This window comes from Buteo buteo, chromosome 6, assembly GCF_964188355.1.
Source record: "Buteo buteo chromosome 6, bButBut1.hap1.1, whole genome shotgun sequence".
Taxonomy (NCBI): domain Eukaryota; kingdom Metazoa; phylum Chordata; class Aves; order Accipitriformes; family Accipitridae; genus Buteo; species Buteo buteo.
The window spans coordinates 18,997,533-19,014,660 of NC_134176.1; the positions used below are offsets into that span (position 1 = coordinate 18,997,533).

The 17,128-nt window shown below is 35.8% G+C and overlaps 1 protein-coding gene across 10 annotated transcripts in view; it reads right to left on the minus strand.

Moving 5' to 3' along the window:
* Positions 1-1,954: 1,954 nt before the first annotated feature.
* Positions 1,955-17,128, minus strand: part of DGLUCY (D-glutamate cyclase) — a 49,427-nt gene continuing 34,253 nt past the window's right edge. For 5 of the 10 annotated variants that reach the window (XM_075029978.1, XM_075029974.1, XM_075029976.1 and 2 more), the window contains 6 exons: positions 16,834-17,094; positions 16,250-16,349; positions 14,325-14,473; positions 9,282-9,401; positions 7,481-7,632; positions 1,957-2,709 (listed from right to left, as the gene is read on the minus strand). In XM_075029978.1, the coding sequence (XP_074886079.1) occupies positions 2,509-2,709; positions 7,481-7,632; positions 9,282-9,401; positions 14,325-14,473; positions 16,250-16,349; positions 16,834-17,094 (983 nt within the window). In that variant the 3' untranslated portion in view covers positions 1,957-2,508. Of the gene's footprint in view, positions 2,912-7,480; positions 7,633-8,863; positions 9,126-9,281; positions 9,402-14,324; positions 14,474-16,249; positions 16,350-16,833; positions 17,095-17,128 lie in introns of those variants that run through there. The other 5 variants (XM_075029971.1, XM_075029969.1, XM_075029970.1 and 2 more) reach the window with 3 other exon arrangements.

Here is a 17,128-nt window from a genome sequence, read left to right on the forward strand (position 1 = left end):
TTAGGTTAACATTTGGTTTGTTTAATTATTTTACATTTCTTTATACTTAGACCATTCACCAAACTGGATGACCTTATATATGCATTTTTTTCTTCTGACTGTTAGTGCTGTTTAGCTTTACTTTCTCAAAATCCTCCCTCTAATCTCATGTCTGTATCAACGGGGTTGTAAGGCAGGGACTCCCGACTGCCATAATGCCGTGCTTGTATGTTGTTCAGCACTGAGCCAACTACATGGACTCCCATGACCTGGCAGGCCGTAAGACACGCACGTAGTTTGTTCTAAGATGAAATATTTGTTGTCCTGTTTATGCTTTACTTCTTTACAGTCATCCACGTTGTTTAAATTAGCTAGAATGCAGAGCATGCCAAGTTACATTGAATTGCCATCTGAGGGATTAAGTTTTATTTGATTCGGTACTTTGATGTGGTCAGCTTTTGGTCAGCTGCTGCAGTTTAAAATCAGATGGAAACTTGTGCAACGGTCCAGCATTCTGCTACAGTTCTCAATATTTAACCTGCTAACCCGCAAGAGAAGGGGGAGATTTTTTCTTTTTTTTTTTTTTTTTCTGAAGTCACTATTTTATCAATTCTTTCTATATTGTAACTATTATGCTTAGGCTGCAGAACTGTAACCAATATGGGAGGAAGGTAAAGAACACTCTGAGCTTTTCTTTCCATCTCAGCCAGAACATAGTCAATCAGGGGTCCTACTACGGTTGCCAGAGATATGCTACACATTGCTATTGGATTAAATACAGTGCTTGGGACTGCACACAAGAAGGGATTTTAAAAACACACATTAGAGAAGAAAACAAATAAATTATTACATTTGATATTTCTTAATGAAATCTGACTGTTAAAATTTGTATTTTGGGGAAAAAAGAGCAAAAGCTTACTAAATGAAGTTTTTTTGACAAAAGTTAGTGTTTGGAAAGAATAATATACATTGCACCTGTTAGTGCAATATGTCAGTAACCTACTGAGCATGTACCACACAGAGAAGGAAATCAGCTGCATCTTTTCCCAAATAGACATTTTTAAATGATGCCAGTTTCATTTTGTGGGTTCTGTGCGCAGTGAACATATGCTATCCTGTGGGGTTACTGGCTTTGGCAAAAAGCTCAAACATTCATATGAAATATTTCACTTAATAGTTATACTTTGCATACTTCTGAAGGTGCTATTTTCTAATTGTGAAACTTCAAAGACAGTTTCACTGTAACATCCTTGAAGAAGGCTTTAAATAAAATGAATCTAAAAAAATGATCTATAAAATAAACATTGGGAACTTTGGTGAATCTGAGTGTCTAGCAGCAAGTCTGGCATTACGATTTCTTTCTCTCACAAGTGTTCAACTATATTAAGTCTTTAAAGGCTGTGTATCCTCAAGGACTTCAGAAGATGAACGTTCAAAGAATGCTGGTGTTTGTGCTACTAACTGATTTTTCTCATTCTCAAAAAGTTTTGTGTTTGTCTTACATAAGAGAAGGAAAATAAAACTCACCTGCCAGAAAGAAAAGTAGATACAAGGTGTTGCTGCCTGCTGGAAGTCCACTGTCCTTTGGAATAAGCAGTGGTTAAACACAGCTGCTATTCTCACCCTGTTAAAGCACAACAGTTTGATGCTCGCTTTTTTTACTGTCATAATCATTTTATGACAGCTAAAGCATCAGTGCCTGAAAGATGCAGTGTCAAATATATCTTGTCCTCTCTGCTGCGAGGGCTGACAACTAGTAGAACTTCAGCCCTGACACTCATCTGGAGTTAAAGTAAAACCACAGCTTGAAATGATGAAAGTCAGGCACAATTCACAACCATTTGTTGTGTAGTGGTTCAGTAGGGCTTTGAGATATAATTTCATTTTTCTTCACTTAGTCTTGTCGGGAGCTGAATTTCTATAACTGGAATTCATCTAAATGTTCATTTACATGATTTTATTTCATACTGAATGCAAATGGAGCTTAATTTCTAATCATGCTTTAATTTCTGAGCATTAATTTTTATTCACTATTTATGTCTTTAATTCCTTTATTTTTTAACAACAGGATACCCTGAAATGTCTACAACCTTTCTGTATTACCTGGAAAGGGGAAAAAAATATATATAAATGGCAAACTACTAATATGAAGGAGGCAAATGGTATAGCCTACCTTTACACGGAAGGTCTGCAATGCTGCCCTCACTTTCATTAGCTCAGTTAAAGCTCTCCCCTCATCTCCTCACACTTTCACAAACTATCCACCACCATAAGAAGACAGTGTTAGAGGGGCTACAGGAAGTGTGCAGGGGAGCCACATTTAACGACTTCCACTACTGTAACACTTACTGGTTTTTTTTTGTTTTGAACCTCCCCTCTCCACTGCAGCCGTTTTCCCCACCACAAGGTATTTTTAAATCCAAGTTGCTACAAGAGTTACTTCCTGTTGCAGTTATGAGGTTAGTAAAAAAGGAACAGCAATGCAATAATATTTCATTTTAATGACAGGCTTTCTTTGTAAAAGCCAGATCACCTCTTAGTATATAATATCATTTCATATCCATTATCCATTGTAACATTACAGAAAAGAAAGGTAGACCAAATCATCATGATGATATCCCCTTCTCGCTTCACAGAGATGTTGTAAGGATAACAATGAAATGTTGCACGCGGCCAAGACACCAGAGATGAAAAGTCATCTTTTTCTGATCTTTTATATCTTGTGAGAGCCTAGGGAATAAGGAAATAACATGGGAGCAACTCTTGATATAGAAATCATTTGGGGCAGTCACTGCTGCACTTCTTGCAGCAGCTTTTCAATCATAAGCGAATGGGTGTTATAGAACGGCAGCCCGTCCACTTCCATTTCTAGACTGGCAGTTTTTCCACTGCGGACCCTGAGCCGCACAAGTGTTTTCAGAAGCTTTTCTTCCTTAAAAAAACAAAGAAATAGAATATAATTAAAATCCTGAATCAGACAAGAGAATTCATCAAAATCTTTATTTTAATTCTAGGGGAGACTGACCACATCCTCCATATTTATTTTGACATCAATTTGCTAACACCTTGTTTTCCTTGTCCCAAATGTGCAGCATCTGGAACTTAGGGAGTGTCAAAAGGCTTATATTCTTGACTGCTATTTAATTACTAAATTATATTATTGTTCTCCACACTCCCTCAAACAGTACATCATGTCAATTCAGAAACATGAATCCTTTTTTGCCTGGTTTCAAGTTCCTACATTGCACAAATCAGAATCAGAGGAACCTCCACCCAAGTATCTTATAAACTACCTGTCATTTCCCCAGCATAGCAGCTGGCTGCAGATGCATTTCTAAAGAGAAAGAACAGAAGGGAAAGAGGATACATCTGGAAAAAAGGTTACAGAGAGTACCTGAATGGGCTCTACAATCACTTTCCTGCATCTTCTGTGATCTCTGTGTGCCTTTTGCACTCTGTCCTCTTTTTTTTCTATTGATTTTATGAGAATTCTGGTTGCTTAGGAAAGGGATTGGGAAAAAAGAAAACCCTGAAATTGTGCTTCCTTTGGCTTCTCTGAAATAGCATATACTTTGTTTAGAACTCCAACTCAATTTCATGTTTGTAACAGTTATTTTCTTGCTTAATAGTAACATAAGCAGATAACAAAGCATATTCCAAACTGAGCTGTTAAAATACACAGAGAGGACAAAATCCATTGCGAGATGAAAAGATGGGATAACATCAGCTCTGAAAAAAACACTAGTTCTATGAACAGTGGAATGTGAAGACCTGGTTTCAAATGGATGTATGTCTAGCATAAACTGCTTTGCTTTTTGTTCTAAATGAAACGTACACAGTAAACTCTTTCTACTGTCTTAGCATTTACTACAAAGAAAATTTATTTCTCTAATTCTGTTAATAAAAATCTAAGAAAAAAAAAAAGCCTAGTCACATCTTAGCTTCCCCCTACCCCGACCCCATGGTAATTTACATAAGACCTTGAAACAGTCACATACCTATCTTCTCTATCCTTTTTTGCTAGGAATGCCTTTTCTGGTCTTTGGTCCACTGTTCTGTTTCCATTTGTGTGAGACCCTGCTTTGACGAAATTGCTGCTGAAACGGCCCTACCACTGCCTTTGACAAACAGTCCTATAGGTTTAAATACTTCAAAGTCCTTTATCTCTTGAATGCAAATTAGTGATAAAAAATTATGAAGTTAAAATGTCTAATATTCTCTTATTAAATGTTAGGATTTTTTTTCTAGGAAGACTTCTAAACCATAAAGAGTACAATAGCTTTAGATCTGAATTTAGACACAATATGGTTGTATTTTACAAAAATATTTTACATAATACAGTATATGGCCAAAATATAAACATTTCTGAAATAATTAAAGCATACCTTACATGGTCAATTAGCAGAGAATTTAGTATAATTTGGTAACCTGCTTTCTGAATGCACTTTATAAAGATTTGTCTTGTATTTCCTGGCAATGCAACCTAGTTCTTAGCTGCAACAAAGTTAAATGAGGCACTGGTTTCCTATTAAAGAAAAATACGAATAGTTACATGGTGTCAGTCCTGACATCGTGTAACAATACAGCAATGACAGGGCTAGTTAAGGAAATTATCTGGATACATTGTAGCATAAAAAGTGCTACTTTGTAAATTATAAAATTATAAATATACCTCAGCTTGTATCATCTGAATGATCATATATACGAATGCAAATATAAGCACCTGATCTTTCTGCATGAGAGAGGTTTTTCTTAGCACTATCTATATGCAAAGCGGCAAATTGGATCTCTCGTGTCACAGAAGAGACACCTGAATTGGATACAGAAAATGTCATTTCTAATTTGAATTGTTTCTCCTACATATTTACATGTTAGAGCTTTCTGATCTGCTTACTTGGGGAAAAAAGGCTTGCTTGCTTAATACTATATAACTATGCCTGACAAACTGTATGCTATCATGAAATGCTATTGTTTCCATTTGTAAGGAAAACACACAATGTACAGAACCCTTCCTTATTTGTAAAGTGCTGCAATTTGCTCAGAGTTCTCTCTTTAGTAAATAATTATGTTGGGAGCGGGGTAACCAGGAAAAGAACTTGTTAATTTGCACTTTATTCAGGAAAAAAACCTCCCTTATGAATGACAAAGCTAATAAAGAATACTGAAACAAATGTCACATCTTTATATACTGCTCATTTATAAAGTAATTCATACTCTTATAGGTCATAATTTCAAAATAAATACTATACAGTTAATTTCTTACCATTAATAAAGAGTTCAGTAAAAGAACAACTGCCTGATATATTAACCTGGCTGTGAGATGCAAGGAAATGCAGAGTTGACTGTAGGACATTTAGCATTAGCTACATTTGGATATGTATGAATGAATATATTTCCCTACAGTCACTTCAGCATAAAAGTACCATGAACATCTGAAAAATCAAACCAATATTGTATTAACTAACATAATAAGGAACCAGCTCCACAGCTGAAAGGTAAGTAAAGGTTGTTGGATCAAATTGTTTCTTGCTCATCAAGTTCTCAACAAGGAACAAACGCTTTGCTGTATTTCTTATTAAAATATACGTAAAGACTAATCCATGCACTTAGAACAATCTCAGCATTCTGTTCAGTGGGAATGGAGAGCTCCACAGTTCTGGGGTTTGTTGCAGTGCAATCCTGACTCTGCTTGAACATGAGGCGGCAGAGAAATAACCTTTGTGTTTCAGGGGAAGTCTTCATTTAGTAATTATGTTCTATAGTTTTCATGGAAGGAATGTCATTTTTGGAAGAAAAATAAAACACATTCTAAGAAAGCTGTTTGGTGCTTAGGCACTCCTTCAGATGTGTTTTTTCCAACTATAAACAGACAGATATAAACACTGAGGTGGGTATGTGTGGTGGTGCTCTTTATGTTACGTGGATAATTATTATAGCATTAAAAGAAGCTGGATTGGGCAGAAAGTAGCCATATAGATATAAATGGCCTGAATTTTTTTTTTTATACTAATGGAGTACGTCAATGCTAATATGTTCAATCTTCTGCACTGTTTACTGTTGTGTGATTTATAATTAAAGCTATCATATTCTCGTCAGACATTTTGTAATTTTCTCTCCTCCACAAAACCCTTTCCATTTATTTTATCTCAATAGATTTTAGTATGGCACTTTCAATAGCCCATTATTGGATCATTATCAATAGTCCCAGCGGTATAGCTTAGTAAAACAAAACCAAGAAGGATTTCCTGTACACAATATCACATTTAATTACAGTATCTCATTACCAGGAATTTTGATCATAGTAGTTTTTAGGATAAGTTACTTTAAAGGGCAAAATCAGTAGATGTAACTGGAAAAAAACATTGAAAAGTGAAAAGTAATTAAACATTTTTGGAAAAGATTGCACTGAAAGGTGCTAAGTCAAAGGTTAAGTGGCTATATGGCTATGCTAAATGTTGGGACCAGTTTCAGTTTTATGACCTTTAGATGAAAAATCAAAATAGCAAGAATTAAAAAAAAGTAAGACCTACTCTAAAATACTGAAGAAGTGCTTTGTTGGAATTTCATGCAGAATGTACTGTCATCTCAGGAGAAATACTCCACTGTTGTGGACAGTATCTATGGTAGATGGATTACATTTTGCTTAGCATTCTTGGAAGTCACAAACTTCCTGGTTTTGTCCATGTCTCTATAGAGGTACTCTGCCAATAAAACTGAAGTTTGAAGTTTCTAAGTTATTAGAAGTATGGTGGAACAAACCTTACTTGATCATTGAGTATTTTTTTTTTTTAAACACTGCCAAGTTAAAAACAGAGCCACGTGCTTAGCAGGATGAGCACAGATCACAGTCATTTCTCACCCCTCTCAGTTATTTTACTTTTTCTCAGGCTGAAACCTTTGCATTCCCAGAATATCACACTGTTCAGAGCTGCATTAGTCAAAACACATTTAAAAATATTCATCTGCAAGTCTTTCTCCAACTTTAATTTAGAAACATTCAAAACTAATTATAGAAAGCTCCTAACGTAACTAGAAAAGGTAGAAAGATCAGAAGTAAGGTGCAAAGATCAGAAGTATGGAGTGGTTTTTGCATTAGAACTGTGACTTTTGATTTTGGAAGAGACATCTAAAGGGGGCTACAACAGGGATTTATAAAATTGTGAACAATACTAGGGAAGTGAACAGGGAATTTTAATCACTGTATTGCAATACAAGGATTTCTTGCACTGCCCACAAAATTGTAGCACTGTCTTGTGCTTGAAGTCGCAGCACACGAATACATTCATTTTCGAGGATTTTTTTATGTTTAATCTGTCTTGAATCCTTTGTGGAATATTTGAAGTACAGTGTGGCTGCTTGTTCACCAGGGATTCCCAGAAGTCACCAAAAGACCATGTGAAAATAAGCTATTGAACTGGACTAGGTAGGATTTAGTGGCTGGTAGCCAATTCCATCTATGTGTCATGACCAAGTCACAACTCCTTGGCCCTATAGAAATTACCTTGGTAACTGATGGAAGTGCCAACAGCCAGACCATCTTCTTCGATAACTGTGGAAACCCAACAGCTTTCCTCAGATAGCGGTCATGTATTTCACAAGTGCTGAGAATATACAGAGCACAAGCAATGGCATAGCCTCCCCAGTTAGAGACCCCTGCAAAAGAATGTCACAATGAAACCAAACTGTAAAAAACCCCGACTAGTTATTGCAAAGATACCTAATCTGCCTAAGTCATTAGGCATGTACAACTGAGTCTCATGTAGCGATGGTGAAATGGAACATAGGTATGAATTAAATACTGACATGAATTTGGAACATTTATTTCAGAAATACACAATTGCTTAACATAAAATGTTTTCAGTAGTATTTCAGATTGAATTTCTGCAAGTTTCCATCTAGTGTTTGTCATTTGTCTTTCCAACAAAGCAAAAACTCAAATGGGTGTGGTCTATAACACAATTCCACTTGGCTTAATGTGAAGTCCGTGAACTGTGAGGAGCAGTGTTACAGCCTGGTGTCTTTTGCTTTTAACCACACAGAGGTAGAAAACTTTGATAAAGTATCCTAAACCAGGCAAATTTTCACTGGTGTCAGATTTTGTAATGGAATGCTATACCACTGCAGAGAATCCCTTTTTTGATCACAGATGATGACTGATTACACAGTTCAGCTGTTTTATAAGACATAAAGCCATGGTGAAACTAACTCTGTGTGTCTTGATGATGTGGCGTTGGTGTATCTTATACAAAAAGACATTCTAATGTAGTTAATATCCACAAATTTTCTGTATGCTGTTATGAAATCAGTCCATACAGTCTTGTTTGACAGCTTCTTTGTCAAGACTGTATTGGAGATCGTTAGATTTGAAACTTGCTGTGAGAAGTTATCTCTGCTGCCCGATACCTTTTCCAGAGATGCAGAATAGCAAAATTTTCAAAAAGCGTGGAAGCTGCTTTAGTGCATGTAGTTTTCCACACTTAAACATGTCAAAACCTCCACCTTGCTTCCCTTTGCATGGTCTGGGTGTGACAGTTGCTTTCAAAATAAAAATAATCAGAATTGCCAAAACAGCCACCATCAATACTATATACATATAGCCACAAGAAGTAGATCTAATTGTCACCACACTCTCATTTCTCCCCCCAAATTGCTGGTTTAGTATCAAGAGTGTTAGATATCTAGGTTAGAAACTGAGAAACCTGAGCCTAAGTACAATATGCACCATTCATAAATTGGTCCTTGCTGAACACCTCTCTCTCACTGCAAATTTTACTTCGTGCAGGCTAAGCTATTAGGGTAGAAGAGAATTTTAACTATAGCATTCAAATTTTGTTGTACATTAAGAATGTACATCTGTCCTCGAGTGGCTGTTGAAAGGACTTACCATCTCTTCATGTCAGAGCAATGCGACTGAGGACCCTGACAGTGTCACACCCACAGAAGCTCATCAATTATACTGAAAATTCATATGTGCGTAGACATTTCAATTCCCACACAGATCACTTATGCAGTTGTCTTTGATATTTTATTTAAGGTGTGATATTTCAAGAATATTCAGGATTTCCCAACTACTTCCAATTAAATGCATTTTCTTCATGAAACATCCTCAATTTTCAGACATTCCTGCTGGAGCTGTAGTTGCTTAACTATTCAGAAAACGGGCATAAAACAGAGACAGATTTGTTTGCTTGGTCATACAAAGAAAGGGCCAATACAAAGTAGTTGGAAAGACAGATGTTTTCTTGTCAAGTCTATTCTCAAACATCAACAGCTCTCCTACACCCCCCCCCAAAATCCCTTACCAGCTACAATAGTAAAATTGGCTTCAACATCACAAGCGATAACATCTCCATTTTTTATGTGCTTCTTTACAGCGTCTTTTACTTTGCCCATTCCTAATTCATTTCCTCCATCTCCAACACCTTTATTAAAAAAGAGAAGAAGACGAAGTGAGTATGTACCCAGCATATAACTAACAATCCATTTAGAAAGCATCCAGTGCCTTCCCCAGAGCCTCTGTGACATTCATAGCTCAATACGAGATGATTAATCCTTTTTAATCAAAAGTGTCTAAAACCAGAACACTGTGAATGAAATAGCTGAAAGCATCACCTATCACATGCTAACCTGTAAGGGTATATATGTGATGTATGCTGTACTGGTGCACGCAAAAGAAATCAAAATTGCCAAGTGCTCATGAACTGCAGACAGAATTAAGATAGTAAATTTTGCTTATGGAAGGCCTTAAACAACAAGTGTTCTATACAACGCATTATCATAAGTACATTACCACAAATAGAGAAAGAAGATAGGAAAATGAATCCAAAATAAACTTGCAAAATTAGCCTACAATTCTATAATAAAGCAAGCATAGAAAACTTTGGCTTTTACAAGCTTTAATTAAGAAAAGAGATTAAAAGTAGCAATTATTGCAGAAAGATAAACAAACATATATGTAAGGACTTTGGCAGAAGTAGGATGACTTACTGCACTGGCAATCTATTTTACACAGATGACTATCATTGCGCCACAGCATACGAAAAGCCCAACCCTGTGTACTATTACTGTTTTCATTTTTTTCTAGTAATTTATGAAAAAAAAAAAGCTTTTTAAAAATTTTATTTTAAAGTGTTCTTATATTCAGGGTGTGGGGCCTTGATTTTGCTGGTCAAGTAGTAACACTATGTATTTGTCTCAGTGATTTCAGTAAAATCAATGGGACATGTAATTTCAGGAAAATTCTGGGCAAACCGATGTTTGGGACATAAAATTATTAGATGTCATTCAGAGATCTGGAGATGAGGATAACACATAAACTAGCAGCTTACATGAAAGCTGAATAGTACCTCTAGTCTCTCACCAAAGTATAAAAAAAAAAAACTGCAAAAAAAAATCCATCTATTTAAATGGAAATTAACATCTCCCTTTCACCTGTTAGTCTAAATGGCATCTTCTCAAGTTTGAAGATTTTATAGAAAATTCCTAGTTAATGTCTGTGAAACAGAACAGTGAAGAGTTCCAAGTCCTCACTGCAATGTAGCATATTTGAATTTGAAATGTGACTGTGCTCTAATGCATAGCATGTGTTACAGGAGAGAAATTACAGTATTTATAATTTACACTTCAAGCTCTGAAAATTGATAAATTTAACACTTTTAGTAACTGCATAAATATCTCACATAAGTCTGTAGCAAATTTCTTCTTTAAGTGAAATTGGAAGTTATTTCTCAGTAGCAATTTTTTAGTTAACTACTTAAGTCTATATAGTCATGGGGAGAGTAACTGAGTGACACGTAACTTACATAAAAGGATTTGCCATGGAACAGCTAATCTTTTTTCTTATCTGCTTTAATAATCTTGTCACATTTATTTCGGTGCTGGGATTTAATGGTGCCTTCTAAAATCTGTTTGTTGGTAGTACTTTTCAAATAGGTAATGACATAATTATGGTGCCTCTGTCATCATACATAAATATGGTAGTTACTACTGTTTTGCAAGAATCCACAGAATGTTTTGATTTTTCTTATATTCAAAATCTAAAATTTTGCTCTTAATGGTCTTTAAAAAGGCTAGAATGAATTATTGTCCTTTGCAGATTGTCAACAGTTTCTTTAACTGAGAGATACTAATCTGTTGCTCAGGGGTTTTTGTATCAGCCTTGCTTTGCTGAAGTCCTTGCTTTTTTGAAATTCCTGTCACCAGGATGGTTATACAGTTAGTAGATCTACTGCTGTGGATGGATCCCATTAGCATTACACTGGGAGGAAAAGAACACCACACCAAAAATTTTCCTGTACCATCTGTTTTCTTCTTCCTCTACACATTGGCAGAGGATGACATTTTACTGTTGATTTCCAGAGTGAGATTCACCTGACAAAATGCAGCCATCTACACATGAGCTCGTCAGCTAGACTTTTATAAAGTCAGCAGAGAGAAACAGACCTTTCAAGCATTCAGTTCATCTCACCCCAAGGCAGACATCTCAAATATAGATGTCTGAAAATAGACAAGATGAATCCTCTTCTCCTAAAGGCCTGAGTGCTTTCCAGGCAGAGGAAAAATAGTTCCATTGGCTCTTCCAGGCAAATTTTCACTGACTACATTGGTTTCTGAAACTACCTTCATGAAAAATGCAGGAAACATTGTCTTCTGTGCTAAAAATCATTTGTATGAAAGGGAAACAAGTGTGACCACAGTTTTTCATGCAGTGCTTTGGAAAGCTTTTCATTAGCATATAGCTATGTCAGTTGTATGACAGCTGAAAAAAATAGCATGTGGTTTCAGTAACATCTCTTAATCTTTTATTTCAATCTTTTGTGGAACATAAGTCCTTCCAACCTCAGTCTTTCACATCTTCTTATTTTGTATATTCCTGAAGGTTGCTGCTTACTCCATGACTTTTTATGATAGCAGTACCCATACAATGGCAGGCATTGTTCATGATTTGTCTGTGGTCAGACTCCTAGATCAGTTCTTTTTAAACACAGATCCTGTTTTAAATACAAAACTTGACAGCAATTAATCAGCATTTAACAAATGTTCTAATATTTCCCCTCTCCACCTACTAATGCAGTACTTCTTGCCACTGAGCACACTATATAAAGACTTCTGTAAGGCTGAAAACTTGATCTTTCTAGTATCCTTTTCTAGTCTATAAAGTTATCTGAGTACTCCACCCTAATGGGTGCTGTACAATATTTGCATTTTATTTTAAACTAGACATATGCCTCCAAGTTCCTACTGACCACGAAGAAAGTCAAAGATAGCCCCACCAGAAAAATTTATCATAATTAGTAGCAATACATTATCATCAGTAATGAGAGACAAGATGTAAGGGCCACAGCCCAGATTCGTGCCTTGTTAAGCTAGGCTTTGCAGAAAAACACTGAAAAAGCCAACAGCCATCCCAAGAAATTGTAATCAAATTAAAAAACAGACACGAAAAGTTAGTGTGATAAGCAAAATAAGAAATGTTAACTAGGTAACAGACAATGTAAGAAAAAAATTACATTGTTTTTCTATAGATACTCAATTAGCTCTCCAGCATAGAATATCCATGTGCTCAAATTCCATGGGAGATCAGAGCAGATAACTTCATTGTCTTTTGAAACCTATGACCTGTTAAATCATTTTCTATGCAGACATCTCTTTAGAGAAAATTCATAGCAAAGGGACGCAGTGAATCTGGATAACTGCTTCTTTTCTTCTTATTCACAACCTCATGGTATTTTTAATTAACAACATTTCATAGTATATTTGAATATTTAGAGAATGTTTAAAACAAACTAAATTCTGCTGAACAGATTCAAATTCCCACTCTGCAGAACATGCCAAAATCCACCAAATCAATAATATACTTTGAGCTGCCCTGGGAGATATTTTAAGAAATGGGGGTATTTTTATTAAAGGAATCAGGATGTGATGTTACATAAGTAGCTGGAGAGACCAAGTCCTTGTATCAACAGTCTAAAATCAGGGACAAAGAAGTAATTGAAATTAACTGCAGCAGATAAGCCTCTGAGGCATTTTGCTAAACATCCGTATGAAAGAGAGCTTTTTCTATCGTTATTCAATCTTCAGCTTCTCTGCTAAGATTGCCAACAGAGTGCCATCTAGAGTGCTTCTTTTTGAATGCTGAATGTTACTCCTTAGGAATAGGACAAGAATTTGAATTAAATCCAAGTAAAACATATTACAAGTTTTAAGATAATACAAAAAATACCAGTGAACTCTTCTGCTATACAACTTTTAAATGATTCCAATAAAGAGAAATCAGACTACACATTATGTCTGCAGGAGCTCTCTAAATTCCATGGAAACATTTGAGAAACATCACTACTGAGAAGTCAAAGTCCCAGTGCTTTTGGTAATACTTAGGAGTGAGTCCACAGTACTACAAGAAGAAAAAAAGCCAGATCAGCAGACATGTTCTGACGTGACTGAAATCAACCTGGCATGGACACTTACTTCTAATTTTGTGACCCTTATTTCTAATTTTGTTTTGAATATTTATATAGATTATATATCTTCTAAATGTGTTTTGGGCCACATAGTGTACCGCAAAGCATTTGATTGTACAAGGAAGTTGTACAACAATTTTTATGTATCTGGGAATCCTTGATCTATGGCATATTCTTTCAAAACCAGGTACAAGTCAGTTTTCAGGAAAAAAAGGACCATCGACAAAAGAGAGGAGCACTGTGTTGACAACAGCACTCTCATTAGACATATTAGTCAATCCTAATGTAGTTTTGACAGGAAGGACAATGTACTCCTTTAAAGGTTGTTATTGTACATGTATATTTTGTTAGAGAAGGCACTATTATAATAGATGCAAATATGCAATCCCCGCTCAAGAGAATGTACTGCTAAAAGGCAAAACAAACTAAGATTCTATCCTGACTGCTGTTTTAAAACAGATGTTAAGGTAAAACAATCATAAAAATAACTATAATATTTTAATATGTAATGTTTCCATTCAGTAGTCATTTGTTTTCTATGCTGCCTTTCACATGTAAAATAAAGAATAAAGTCAGTGTCAAAAACTACTTTTAGAGAAGCATATGTATGTACATTGATGTATTGATAATATGCACATCTGGGCTTGCTTTTTTGTCCTTAAAAAACTTTGAAATCAACTGGTTTTTTTTTTTTTTGGTTGTGGGAACCCTTCAATAGAAAACTCTAACTTTTCTCCAGCAACAGTCTTTAAACTCAACCACAACAAACAGCTGTAGCCTGCAAGCAGTTATTCAGCACCTGCCTCCTGCTCCCCTCGCTTCCAGTCAGAGTTCCTGTTCTGTGCTTCTCTTGCTTCTGAGAATATAACACAAACTCACACATACCTGTTGTTGTGATTCCTGGAATGGTTTGTGCAGCTAAAAATAGTTCATCTATGGGATCCATAAGATGTTTAATGTTAACTTTCCTGGCATTGTAATAATTGCCATCAGCAGCCATCCCAGCACGCTCTATTGCTATCAGGTGATCAAATCTGGTTAGAGATGAGTGAAAAAACAGAGGAGAGTAGTTAAAGCTGCAATTCTCACATAACAAACTCTTCTGTTGGCTGCTTTTCCTGTTGTGCTTGGTTCTACTTTTTGACCATTTAGGATTTAAGGTAAAACTTGGATACTGTTTTGTTATTTCTGAATGTAGTTCTCTATAGTTTATTTTCAAAGGTTAGTCTAGTTTCTTTATAGCTTTAGCGCAACTCCCTCAAACCATATTTGCCACCAAGAAATGGAGAAGCTCCTGAAATCCTTCTAACCAGCAATCCTTTGGGCCAGCCATCTGGCCTTACTCTGTTTCATGTTAAAAAACATAGTATCTTCTAAGACATTAGTCTCTATATATGTTTTCAAAGAATACAAAAAATGGCAAATTAACGATCTTCTAAATCCTTGTCAGTGTAAATATAGTCTCTGCTTAAAGTACATTGTTTGGCAAATGTTCATTTGTTTCTAGTTAGGGAGTTTTTTGGTTTGGATCTTCAGATTTGGGTTTTTTTTCTTTAAGTCTATGGCTATTTTGCTAGTTATGAAAGTAGACAGATGTACTGCAGATGTCCTAGGTTTTAAGCAGAATTTTAGTATTCAGTTCTGCCCCTGTATGTTAGAATAAAGTTATTTTGCTTCTGTTTCTCCAATTTTACTGTCAAGAGGTTACTAATTCTGCTGAATTAATGTTCTTGTGGGTGGGTATCTACAATGACTAGAGAGACCTTAAACAGGTTAGTTGTCTACTTTAAAGAAACACTTTAGCTTTTTGGGACTGTGGGTTCAACTGAAATAGAAACTGGCTCTAATTATATTATGCATAGCTATAAAACACATTTTTAAAACAATACATAGAAAATGGAGACAGTATCATGCATACAATTATAGCATACACTAACCTGTGGAAAGAAAGGGGAATTGAGAAAGCTGATGAAGCAATACCATAGTGAAAGATCTTTTTATTAAAGAGAACAAACTGAAGGTAACTACATTAAAATGCTTTACAAGGAAAGATGACTAAAACCAAGCAACGTATGCCTACTTAAAGGAAATGTAAGTTGCCTGTTAAGTAATGAAATGTGCACACAGCTACTTAGCAAATTATCCAGTGCATTAACCCTAATCACACACTTTGTATAAATTTGAATTTTTGCCCAATATTGTATACTCAACAATGCATATGCAAACAGCTCAACTCAATATCGAGAAGTGCATGCATACATCTATAGTTTTTGCTTTGGCTGCCTAAAGACAATAGGGTGATCACTTTCACACTATTACAAACACATGATGTTTTATTAAATCAGATCAGATTCCCCAGTTGTCAGACTTCAGTCAAAGCTCTAGAAAGTGAACACATTCCGCAACACTTTTCCTAGCTCTTCCACTGACTCCGACATAATACTTCCCCTTTCTGATTTTCTCACTGATTTAAAAACTGGTAAAATAATATAGTGTGTGTGTATATGTATCTGTATCTATGGAATAAGAGCTGAAAAGCTTTTAGAATTTTTTTTGAGGAAAAGAACTATTGCTATATGAATTATAATTTCTTTTTTTGTACTCCAGAAATGCATAATTGCAGAATAACATGGAATTCTGTACTCTATGGGTGCTCCAATACCAATGTTTGGCTTAGAAGTTTGTTCTGTTCCTTCCAAGTTTTAAGGATTTACTTGTAACCATTATGCCTTCTTAGATCATGTCATTATTTTGATTATACCTTTACACAGTAGAGGTGTGACCCATTCTCTAAAACTGAATACACATACCTAGGTCTTCCAGGATTCCCATTCTCACACAAAAACATTAAAGCTGAATTAGCATTTTCCCTTTGATAACTCAATAGAGGGACAGGTCTCTTCAGGATTCCTATAGGAAAACAAAATACAATTCAGATACTATGTACCTTTTTTTTAAATGTGTTTTTTAGTAACTTAAAAACAAAACAGAACAGTTAGAATAGTAAGGACTCAATGCCTTCACACAGTTCCTGATAAGCTCTCTGCATCCTTACTTTAAATTAAACTCTTTTGGATGTTAGTGCTGGTAAATGGGACCTTGAGATAGAAAACAGGTCTACAAGAATAAGAACAGACAACCAGAATTCATCACAAACAGCTAATCCAGAATCAGAACCCAGAAACGTAAGCATTAACTTGATGCCAGCTAGGTTGAACAAAATGTCATTGTAGCAACGCTGATCAGAGCTTAGAGGATGAACTCTAGTTCATTCTCTGGAAAAAAAAATAATCCTGTACTAAGTGACACTGAGATTAACTGAAGCAAACCTTGGCTCAAATTGGCAAGCTAAAAACTGAAAAGCTGTGTTTCCTTCTGAAAAGCTGTGTCTTACCTAGTTGAACAGCCTCTTCAATAATCTTTTTATTCAGATTCATGGCTCTCTGATCTGTTACTATGGCAACCTCTTTCTCCAAGGCCTGCAACATAGCTGCAATAGCGAGGGCTCCCGGGGGCCCATCATTCTCTTCCGGTGGCTCGTAAGTGAAGTGGGTAGGAAATCCAGTTGTTATCAGCACCGACCGAGCATGGGAGATGGACAGGCAAGCCTTCAGCAGCTCATCTTGGCAGCGTAGATGAATTATACCCCGGTCTCCTATAAAAGTGTTTTTAAAGAGAGCAGTGCACTT